The sequence below is a fragment of the Microcaecilia unicolor genome, chromosome 1 (assembly GCF_901765095.1).
Source record: "Microcaecilia unicolor chromosome 1, aMicUni1.1, whole genome shotgun sequence".
NCBI lineage: Eukaryota > Metazoa > Chordata > Amphibia > Gymnophiona > Siphonopidae > Microcaecilia > Microcaecilia unicolor.
The window spans coordinates 690,662,224-690,674,325 of NC_044031.1; the positions used below are offsets into that span (position 1 = coordinate 690,662,224).

The 12,102-nt window shown below is 40.8% G+C and overlaps 1 protein-coding gene across 1 annotated transcript in view; it reads left to right on the forward strand.

Moving 5' to 3' along the window:
• The window catches only part of VPS13C (vacuolar protein sorting 13 homolog C), a 992,635-nt gene that overhangs the window by 406,064 nt on the left and 574,469 nt on the right, over positions 1–12,102 (forward strand). The window contains exons 37-38 of the mRNA XM_030188422.1: positions 4,171–4,327; positions 11,237–11,316. Coding sequence (XP_030044282.1) covers positions 4,171–4,327; positions 11,237–11,316 — 237 coding nt within the window. The remainder of the gene's footprint in view (positions 1–4,170; positions 4,328–11,236; positions 11,317–12,102) is intronic.

Here is a 12,102-nt window from a genome sequence, read left to right on the forward strand (position 1 = left end):
CAGATAATTATATGTTCTAATTTGTTTGTTTTTATATTTTTTGTTGTTTGTTTTTCCCCTGATGCAGCCTAATTGGCGAAATGTGGCCACGTCGAGACTGTTTGAATAAAGACTCTTTGGACCTTATAGGATCTTCTTTTGATGCTAGGGAATCAGAGTTCACCCATATCTTGACGACTCATTCATGCGTCGTCCTATTTGTACAGCGTGGCGGTGATGAACAAAGTTGTCTATCGCCTGCAGTTGTTGAGTTGGGTGATCGAATTTGAGAAAAGCAGACTAACTACATCGCAGACGCTGGATTATCTGGGCATTATAGTCAACAATATATTCATCTTCTCAGTCATGACAGGCCCAGGGTCTGGGACTACATCCAGGGTCTGGGGTTGATGACAGTGGCGATAGGAGTAGTGCCATGGGCAAGGGCTCATATGTGGCCATTACAGGAGTCTCTTCTCAGCCACTGGACTCTGGTACGACCTTTATCTTCCTTAGACACTGGTTGCCAGATGGAGTATGCAGTGGTGATTATTGCCAAGGAATTTGACGTTCAAAGCGCCCTTTCCGATAACACAATGGGAGGTGGTAATAATGGACACCAGCAAGTCAGGTTGGGGAGCTCATTACAAGTTCTATCTGGCACAGGGCACCTGAATGAAACAGGAGTCTCAGTGGTTGATAAATCACTTGGAGCTCAGGGCAGTGTGGAATGTCTTACGTGACTTCACTCCCTTTCTTCTGGAGACCCCAGTCTGAGTTTTCTCTGACAAAGTGGCAACGGTGGCTTATATCAACATGCAAGGAGGGACCCACAACTATCTGATGAAGGTGGTGGAGGTGGCTTACCTCATGATTTGGATTGATAAAAATCTTCTCTGCTTGTGGGCAGCTCACATCACTGGGTCCTTGAATGTGGAGGTGGTCTTTCTTAGCAGGCACTCGGACCTGTGAGAAGGGAACTATCCAGCCAGGGATTTTAGTTGATAGTGTAACAATGGGGTTCTCTGCTTCTGAACTTGATGATGACAAAAAGGAATGCCAAAGTGCCCAAGTTGTTCAGCAATGAGAAAGAACCGGGCTTGATGGGGATCAATGCCCTACTGCAGTCCTGGCTCAGAACACATGTGTTGTGTCTTCCCTTCTTGGCCCACAGTAGACCTTGTGTTTATCATTTGCACCGGGGTCAAATGATTCTTCTAGTCCTGGATTGACTGCGGAAAACTGTGGTATGCGGACCCAATTTGAGTTCAGGACGGGGATCCTCTCCATCTTCTGGAGTTACACAGTCTACTGAAGCAAGGTCCAGTGCTCATGGAGGATCCATGTCCCTTTGGTCTTACGGCTTGGCCATTGAAAGGGCTTGGTTGAGACACAAAGATTATTCTGTTTGAGTCGTTGTTATCTTGCTTTAGGCTCAGAAATGCTCTACATCCATGGAGTACGCGAGGGTGTAGAGGATGTTCAAGGGCTGGTGTTCTGAGTGTGGACTTTCTCCATTCTCTGCTTAGAATGCACAAATCTTAGCATTTCTCCAGGCAGTTCAGATTGTGGCTTTGACCTGTTTCAAGATCTGACTACAGAAGTAATCTTTTGCGGCTCACCCGGATATCGTTAGATTCTTGCAGGGGACAAGCCACTTGCACCCTTCCTTTCATACACTGTGTCTAGAGTGAAACCTTAATTTAATCATTTGGACTTTTCAAAAGCCTCCTTTTGATCCACTCAGGAATGCCTCCTTGAAAGATCTTACATTAAAGACAGTGTTTTTGGTGGATGTTGTGTCAACACATAGGGTTTTGAAGCTTCAGGCTCTTTTGTTGGGATCTCTTTCTCCGCTTTTTGGAGGCGGGGTCTCCCTATACACAGTTCCTTCCTTTCTTCTGAAAGTGATATCAGCATTTCATTTCAACCAATCTGTGCAGCTTCTATCCATTCACAGAGAGGACGAGGAGGCTCATTATACTTCCTTGAAGTGTAGAGTCCTTATTAGGTATCTGGAAGCCATGAATGAGTTTCACAAATCAGACAGACTGTGCCGTTTGGTAAACAGAGACTTGGCCTCATGGCTTCCAAGCCCACAATTGATGGAGGGCTGAAGGAGAATATTGCATCAGCTTATTTGCTTGTGCAAAAGCAGGCTCCTCAGGCATTGTGGTCTCAATCTGCAAGGCATAAAGCAACATCCTGAGTAGAGACTATCTTACTGTCTCCAGCGGATATTTGCAAAAACAGATCGACACAGCATACCTTTCCCAAGCACTACAGGGTGGATGTTTTGGCGTACGTGGAAGGCAGTTTTGGGGCTTTCAGTCCTCAGGGCAGTGGCGCCATGTTTCCACCCAATCTAGGAATTGCTTTTAAACATCCCATAGGTTCTGGAGTAGTGGGAAGCTACATAATGGAAGGAGAAATTAGGTCTTAACTGATAATTTTCTTTCCATTAGTCCTTCCCACTATTCTAGAGGCCTTCCCAAAGTTGCTGAGATGTTTAGTCAGTGTGAAGTAACGGGTCAAATAATGACTTTCACATTGCATGATGCTTCCTGCATATCTCTTGTTCTCTACAAGTTGTCCAGAGATGATAGAGGTCCACACGTGTTAGCTCGTCTAGTTGGTGTTAGGTTAGTGAGTTGTTTAAGGGGTCCTTTTACTAAGCTGCATCATGCATGCTGAGAACCCCCTTTTACCGTTGAGATGTTGGTAAGGGCTCCTGTGGTAACCCAGCAGTAACCTTACTGTCGGTTAAATTCCAGTGCTGCAAAAATAGGACATATTGTAGCGCTGGAAATGGCACGCTCTGGGGGTGGGAACCACCACCGGGCTTCTACGGTAGTCCAGCGGTAGTTCTGGATTGGCACACTTGGTTAAAGGACTCCTGAGATGATTGTGTTTGTTCTGAGTTTCTCCTCCTTGTCTATGTAAATACCGAGGAGCTGGACTGGATGCCAAAAGAGATCTCAGTTCAGTTTTCATCTACCTGCTGGCTGATGGACACAACTATCCCAAATGCTCTGGAATAGTGGGAAAGGCTAATGGAATAAAAATTACCAGGTAAGAGCTAATTTCTCCAAGAGCCTCTTCCATATGTAGTTCCAGGAGTCTACCCATCTAGCTCAAGCTATTTAAATTTAGTTTTTTTGAGGTTCAGTACCAGTTTTGTTTCTATATAGCAGGATTAACACGAGAGGGGTAAGAGGTTCTCTTTACATAGAAGCGGTTTAGTTAGTTACACTGTTGACAACTAAGTGGAATTTTGGCTTTAACCATGGCAGCTAGTTGGTGGTAGAAAGTCATTTTCAGTTTGTCTAGTGATGACAAGCTAATTTGTATCTACTGTTCCTGAGGATGGATATAGCCATGAGACTTAGCTATAAACATTTGAATATTGCCTCCATACTGTCTAGCCTTTTTTTGTTTGTTCATAGTGAGGACAAATTGGAAGCTCTAGTTAATCATTATTTTGTGATTTTAGTAATTAAAGAGAAGTAAACATTTTCCATATTCCTTCATGGGCTGGCTAATAGAGATGAGCAAAGAAAAATCAGATCATTTTGAGGTTTGGCAATTTTCAGACTTTTTTCTTTCAGAAATTAATGCAAGTAAAATTTGGCTAAAGCACATAAAAATGTTTTAATATGCATTAATTTGAAGGCTATGTGCTTAAAGCTAATTTAGAGACCCTTTTACTAAAGCTTAACACACACTAATGGATTTAGCATGCACTGAATACTAAGAAGCCTATAAATGTATGTTAGTGTCTGCTAAACTGTAGTAAAAGGGCACCTGTGGGCATTCTTTACATGCATAACATTGTTCCCAACCAAAAGCACAAACTGAATGTGCATCCCTATTGATTAGCTCACATACATTGTATAGAAGCAAATGGCATTTATAATATGAATATGATCTGTTTGCTGTAATTTTAGGCTTTCCAGTATGTCAATATCATATATATCTAGTCAACTGTGTAATGTTCAAATTGGGTGGAAAATCATGGCAAGAAATGAGAGGGTCAAATTTCCAGTGATACAGTGGAATGTGATTGTATATATTAACATAAGATGTTATCAGTTCACTGAAACATATGTGATCTAGCCTACTTTAAATGCCTATAAACTTGAATCTTAAAAAGTTAAAGTAGAATTATAATCTAACATGTATATTCTTCAGGTTGTTGTAACCTTGGTGAAACAGGCAGAGGAGAATGGGCAACTTTTACACGATCTCCATGTGTTGCAGCTTGGAATGGAAGCTAGAATAAAAAGTAGCAATATGAGTGCTATAGCTTATTTAAAGAAAATAAGCATGACGTGTCATGAGTTTACAGGTATGTGCTATATGAAAGAATTGCAAGAAGAGACATGCAAAAAAAAAAGGGGGGGGGGACAAACTTTAGGTTTTCTTAATGTACTGTCAGTGGCTGCTCAGAAGAAATAGAAATAGTTTCCTTATGGGTTCCTTCTGTGTTTTGAAAATCAAAAAATAAAACAAAAATAAAACGTATGCCCAGGTTTTAAACTGCTGTGATATTGAAGAAAGACACAAGATCATTTTGATTTTATAAAATCAGTTACAGGTCTTTCCACTTTTCTTTTATAATAATTTTTATGAAAATTTGAAACTGGTATGAAAGCACTTATCTTGACTCAGTAGTTAATGGATATACAGGGACCCTACAGCCAACATGGGCCATGTTTTCACAATGAGCTATGTCAAGGCAGGTCCTTCAAAAGTTGAAAAATAAAAAGCAGTCAGTAAGAGACTATATCCGACTCTGGTGGTGCTTCTTGAATGATAATCTTTTTTTATATAGGAGGGGACTGAAACCCAATTGTGTGAATTTATACAGTGCCTAAACATGAGATCTGCAACTTTACAATTTACTATGACATTCCATAGACAAATGATGGATTTCTTGGATATACATATGATTCGTTCAGGGAATACCGTTCAGACCACACTACATCGTAAACAAGTGGCTCTCAATGCATTTTTACACTATTGAAATTTTCATCCCTATATGCTGCAGAATCGTTTACCAGTGAGCCGGTTCTTACTGACATGTCGCATTGTTCTACAGAATCTGCTTTTGAAAATGTGACACAGGTTTTTAAGCCTGTAAAACTGTATTATTTCTTAGTGTATTTCTGTAGTTTGGCCAGCAGGTGGTGCATGTTTGTTTAAAGCTGTTACAGAGAACTGACTGTTCCTTCTTTAACACACACAAGAGGTAACCTGCAGTGGTGTGGCCAGCTATTTTTAAAACTTGTTGTTCTGGGCTCTGATTGGTCCAGGAGCTCAAAATTCAGCTAGGGTGTACTGGCTTTTTCTCTAGTTTTAGCCAGGGAGAAAAGAGAGAAGGATCTTTTGCTGAGGCCCTGTGAACAATTATTATATTTGATAAACTGTGAGCAGCTATATGTCCTGATTTCCCCAGGTACTATTTAGCTAGTAAACAAATGTTTAGTTAGTTTTATAATTGATCTGTATTTCAGTTACCTGTTGTTTTGCTGATTGCACCTTTTCTGTTCATTGTTTTAATTTTTCATGACAATAAACATTTTTAGTTTATTTTCTCTGCTTGTCTGGACTGATTAAGAATCCTGGTGGTGTGTTGGTGTGTGAGTGCTTTCTGGGAACTGTGGGACCACTGGGAGTGTGGCCCCCAGTAACCTAGAAATCACTGGGGATAATTTGAAAGCTGGAGACTCGCCCAGAGGCAGTTGTGATCCAGTTGGTGGGAGGAGGGTGCTAGTGTAGAGCACAAGCGGGAGGTGCAGGGGGACCTGAACTGTGCTGGGGATAGACCTTCTAAGTGGCTGTGGGGGTAGCCCAGGTGGGTTGCTAGGCGTTGCTTGATAAAAAAAAACCCAGGCTGATCTGTTGTGGCATCCCTTTTACGACCGAGGTTTTACTAGGGGTCCTATACAGAGAGCATATCTGTGTGCTAAATACAGATATCCTGCTTCTTCAGTACAAAGGACAACAACAATGTGACCTGGATAGTAGCTGTATTGCAATATACTCTTTACGCATCTATGGTGATAGCTGTAATTTTCAAATATTGGGGCATTCTATCTGTACATCAGTGTATTTAGGAACCATCCTTGATGGCATATAAACGAGGTAAAACCATCAGTGAGATTTTGTCATCTAAAAGACTGGACTACAAGGTGCTGTCAGAACCATTGAGGGGCCACATGTGGCCAGTTCCAATGGTGTGAACTGGCTATTAAGGGTATTCAATGGATTGTGGATTCTTACCCTACTCTGCTAATTTCTAGGTTGAATACCACTTGTGAATCTTCCAACATTATATATGCCATTCAGTACCCTTGTAAACTTGTTTACATTGGAAGATCTTTATGTCCAATAAAGATGAGACTCAACTAGAATAGTGAAGCAAACTATGTCTGCCCTCTTGGTAGCTCATTGGATACAACATAATCATACAGTAACTGATATAAGGTGGAGACTTATCGAGAAGATTGTAATGGTTATTGAAGGAGATAACATGCCAGCTTTATTGAATTACAAAGAACAGCGTTGGGATTTTTTTCTTTTGAAGACTGCTAGTCCCACTGGTTTGAATCTGAAACTGGATTGGTCTCGTTGATGTGAGTTATGTCTCCCCATTGGCTCTGTGTTCATGCGAGGGGCTTAAATAAAGTGCTCTTGTGTGGACATTTTTGTGTGCAGTAGAATGGAAGAGTAACACCATTATGGTCGCAGGTTTGTGGAGATCTAGAATGGTAGTATGATGTATATTATTTCTAAATATACATATATGGAAGTCTCTTATTGACTGCTTTTTATTTTTCAACTTTTGAAGGACCTGCCTTGACACATCTTATCGCGAAATATGGCCCTTGTCGGTTGTAGGGACCTCTGTATATCCATTAACTACTGAGTCAAGATGAATGCATTTATGCCAGTTTCAAATTGTCAAAGTTTTAGGAATGTGATATATACAACAAAGAAGAGGGGGAAATTCATAAGAAAACATTTATTTTGAGTAAGTAAATAGTATACAGTACATTGCCAAACCTGTGATGATTCAGGCGAATCACGAGCCTTTGGTGTTTGAGTGTTATCAGCGTTGGACTTATTGTGAGATTGTGATATATAGCCCCTGCTGTTAATTTTTGACCTTTTGAAGTGTGAGTCAACTAATGTTGCTGCACTCAACATGTACCTACCAAAGGTGAGCTGTGCTCCTGGTCATTGAGTTGAATTTCTCACCTGTTAGTCATCATTGCACCACTTCCTAATTGCTATGTTCTCTTTTTGAAGAGAGCAAACAGAGGGCTCAGTATTGGGATAGGCAGCATATGCTCAGTGATTGGCCATAGTAAGACACAACATCTTACCTTCCCATTGTGACTTGATTTGGTACCCAATCCCGGGACAGCTGCAACACATAGAGGGGCATAATCGAACGAAAACGTCTATCTCCATGGGCGTTTATCTCCGAGAACGGGTCCGTGAAGGGGCGGACTGAACCGTATTTTCGAAAAAAATAGACGTCCATGTTTTATTCGACAATTTGTGAGCTGGGCGTTTTTGTTTTTTAGCGATAATGGAAAATGAAAGCGCCCAGCTCAAAACCGAATAAATCCAAGGCATTTGTTCGTGGGAGGGGCCAGGAGTCGTAGTGCACTGGTCCCCCTCACATGCCAGGACACCAACCGGGCACCCTAGGGGGGCACTTTTACAAAAACAAAAAAAAAGGTAAAAGAGCTCCTAGGTGCATAGCACCCTTCCCTTGTATGTTGAGCCCCCCAAATCCCCCTCAAAACCCACTGCCCACAAGTCTACACCATTGCTATAGCCCTAAGGGGTGAAGGAGGGCACCTACTTGTGGGTACAGTGGGTTTGGGGGGGTTGGACGACTAAGCATTAAGCAGCACAATTGTAACAGGTGGGGAGATGGGCCTGGGTCCACCTGCCTGAAGTCCACTACACCCCCTAACAACTGCTCCAGGGACCTGCATACTGCTGCCAGGGAGGTGGGTATGACATTTGAGGGTGAAAATAAAAAGTTGTGAAACATCATTTTTTTGTGGTGGGAGGGGGTTAGTGACCACTGGGGGAGTCAGGGGAGGTCATCCCCTATTCCCTCTGGTGGTAATCTGGTCATTTAGGGCACTTTTTGGGGCCTTATTTGTGAAAAAACAGGGTCCAGGAAAAGTGCCCTAAATTCTAGCTACAAACGCATACTTTTTTTCCATTATCGGCGAAAGGCGCCCATCTCTGTTCGGGTGATAACCATGCCCCAGTCCCGCCTTCACCACGCCTCCGACACGCCCCCGTCAACTTTGTACGCTTTCGTGATGGAGTGCAGTTGAAAACGTCCAAGTTCGGCTTTCGATTATACCGCGTTATTCGTTTTTGTGAGATAAACGTCCATCTCCCGATTTAGGTCGGAACTTGGGCGTTTTTCTCGTTCGATTATAAGCAGGATAGTGTGTTTAGTTTGTACATAAAATTCATTATAAAGAACTATAACTATAGTAAATTAAACAGTTTGTAAGATTTGGGGGCAAAAAAAACTGCATGCTGTAATACTGTGATTGTTATATGAAAAAAGGGAGTTTGATGTGTGGGTAGTTTTTGCTGCAAGGCAGGCAGCTACAGTGCCACTTCTGTATAAGTTGTTGCTTTAATAGCATGTCGGAGTCCCATCCCTAATTTCCTGTGAGCATTGACTGGGGCGGGGACAGATTCCACGGGGCTGGGGTGGGGATGAGGACAGAGCTGACAGGGACAGACGTTATCCCTGTGTCATTTTCTACTTTGAAGCCTTTTAATGAACTGGACTGTTATTTATGTTTGATGCAGACGATATTTTGATTTTTTGGAAAAACATGCAATCATGATGGGCGCAACTAGCAAAATTTGTATGGGGGATCCTGTACATCCTGCTACCAGCACATCTTCTAAGAAGACATCTTCTATTGCAGGAAGGACTGTGAAAAATAGGAGAGCTAGACTGAATCCTGAGATTGTTAATAACTTCTTATTCATCCAGAGATGAAAAAATCATAGCAGTGCTTCATAGGGCACATATTTCTCCTCTCTGGGGCATACAGAACGGGTTGTATTTTGGACATTTTAACAGGGTGGATTAAGATTCCTTGGGGTAGTAGAAATCAGCTATTGTTAGAGTTGGAACTGTAGAGGGTAGTGGTAAGGAGGGTTATTATATTTTTATTTATTTGCTGCATTTTTATCCCACATTTTCCCACCTACTTGCAGGCTCAATGTGGCTTACAATTTTCCTTCATGACATTTGCCACTCCAGAGTAGAAAGGTACAGTTGATATTAAATAGAGAACAGGATGACATAATAGATTAAGTGAATAACATAATGGATCGTCCTTACAGAGTAAAAGAGACAATTGCCATTACCTAAAGAATATTGATGACATGGTAGATTAAACAGATAGATTAATAGCACGCCATTTCAAAGTATAGATGCAGTTTGTATGATACAGAGAATATAGGTGATCTACAAGAACTAAACAATAAGCATAAGGAGAAAACATTTGGATATCAAGTGAGAGGTGTTGTGTTGTATTACAGTTCCTAATATGGGTTATTGCAGTATGCCTCGTTAAAGAGATAGGTCTTCAGTGATTTGCGAAAGTTGATTAGATTGTGAATTATTTTCAGATCCATTGGCAATGCGTTCCACCGCTGTATGCTTATATAGGAGAAGCTAGACGCATGTGTTAGTTTGTATTTTAGTCTGGGGAAGTGAAGATTCAGGAATGTGCATGTTGATCTTTTAGCATTTCTGGATGGCAACTCAATCAGGTCTGTCATATAGGCCGGAGCATCTCCGTGGATGATTTTGTGAACCAGGGTGTAGACCTTAAACGTAATACTTTCTTTGAGTGGAAGCCAGTGTACCTTTTCTCTTAGGGATTTAGCGCTCTCATATTTTGTTTTGCCGAATACGAGTCTGGCAGCTGTGTTTTGGGCTGTTTGAAGTTTCTTGATGAGTTATTCTTTGCAGCCCGCATATAGTGCATTGCAGTAGTCTAGATGGCTTAGCACTATTGACTGTACCAGGTTACGAAAGATGTTTCTTGGGAAGAAAGGTTTTACTCTTTTTAATTTCCACATAGAGTGGAACATCTTCCTTGTTGTGTTTTTCACATGGTTTTTGTAGTGTGAGATTCCGGTCAAAGGTAACTCCGAGAATTTTCAGGGTGTCTGACACAGGAAGGGAGAAGTTTGGTGTGGTTATAGTGGTGAATTTATTTGAGTTATATTGAGATGTGAGTATGAGACATTGTGTTTTTTCTGCATTAAGTTTTAATTGAAATGCATCCGCCCACGAGTGCATGATTTCAAAGCTGTGGTTGATGGCATTAGTGATTTCCTTTAGGTCATGTTTGAACGGAATGTAAATCGTAACATCATCTGCGTATATGTAAGGGTTGAGGCCTTGATTGGATAGCGATTTAGCCAGGTGTGTCATCATTAGGTTAAAGAGGGTCGGTGAGAGTGGAGATCCTTGGGGCACACCGCATTCAGGTGTCCATGAAGTTGATATACTCGAATTAGATTTCACCTGGTATGCTCTTATGGTTAGAAATCCTCTGAGTATCTATACACTGCTCGCTGTTATTGTTTTCTATTTGTAATTTATACACAATAGTTGCACAGCATGTTGTTCCTTTTTATACTTTAATAAAAAGATTTAAATATAAAATCATAATTGTTTGAGGCTTCTGCAGATGAGGACAGAGCCCATGGGGACAGGACAGGGACAGGGCTGGTGGGGATGGAGACAGAACCTGCGGGAATGGGGTGGGGATGGAGACAGAACCCACGGAGACGGGACAGGGACAAACTTTGTCCCCTTGTCATTCTCTAACTTGTTAAGGCACAAGCATAGGCATCTTTTTAATTTTGACTTCCATGCACTGAAGCTTCATAATTTTAACATTTTAAATTGATCTTTACTAGCAAACTGGTGAGGACAATTTCCAGTACTTTAATCTGCCTATCCCTGAGCTATTAATGAGAAGGCAAATCTAGAAAATGTTTTAGATAAATGGTTAGCAAAATTAGACCAGTTGGAATCAAGTACCTATCTGTGCATTGTTGAAAATGTTAACATCTTAAGTGTCTGTGTCCAAATGTTACATAAAAAAGTAGGACATTGAAATGAGTTGTTTTTGTAATAATTAGAAGTGCAATTAAACATTTACTCTTTATGCAGACTCAAATGGAGAACCATTTCATACAATTAATTCATCCTGTGAGACTGATGAACACCTTTTGAAAATGGAGTACATAAAGGTTTAGTATATTTGGTGTTTGTCATTGAAATGTTGATATATTGAATGTAAAAGTATAGAAATTAAGGTTAGGAATGCCTTTTGAGTGGCCTAATACAGCAACCACACTAAGTGGATGAGGGTAGTTATCCTATTAATTTTTTTGTTTGTTTAATAAAATATGTTAAGTTGATTTACACCAGGGGTTCTTAACCTTTTTTTGGTTCCTGTATCCCTTTAAGTGATCAGTGAAACTCTTCTTACCCCTTTCCTAAACCACATGTCCACTAGTGTCTACACAGCCCTCCATTGCCCCTGTTACAATATATAACTTAAATTGTGAGCCCATTAGGGACAGTGCAAAGTATCTGTAATATAAATTTTAAACCACATAGTTACATCAGTGATCACTTGTGGTACTAATTGCAAATATGTCACTAAAATTATAGTAGTACACAGTTATTATTCTGCATTTCAAATCAAATCCAATCAATTCTTGTATACCACTAATATACCGTTTCCAGGGTTCAGTGCGATTTACATTGTAGGTGAGACAAAAGCCGATAATGTTAGTGTGGGGTATGAGAACAATTAGAGATCATTGGTATGCATAAGACCAAAAACATTATAGCAAAGGATAATGGATAATACTAGGAGGTAGAAGTCAATGGATTGTTATGAAGCAGTCTTTGTGAAAGAGGTTTTTAGCCTCTTCCTGAAGCTAAGGTAGCAATGGCAATTTTAACTCCCAAGTACAGGAAATGAGAGCTGAAAATCTTCTGATTTTGAATTGTCTTTTGAAATGACG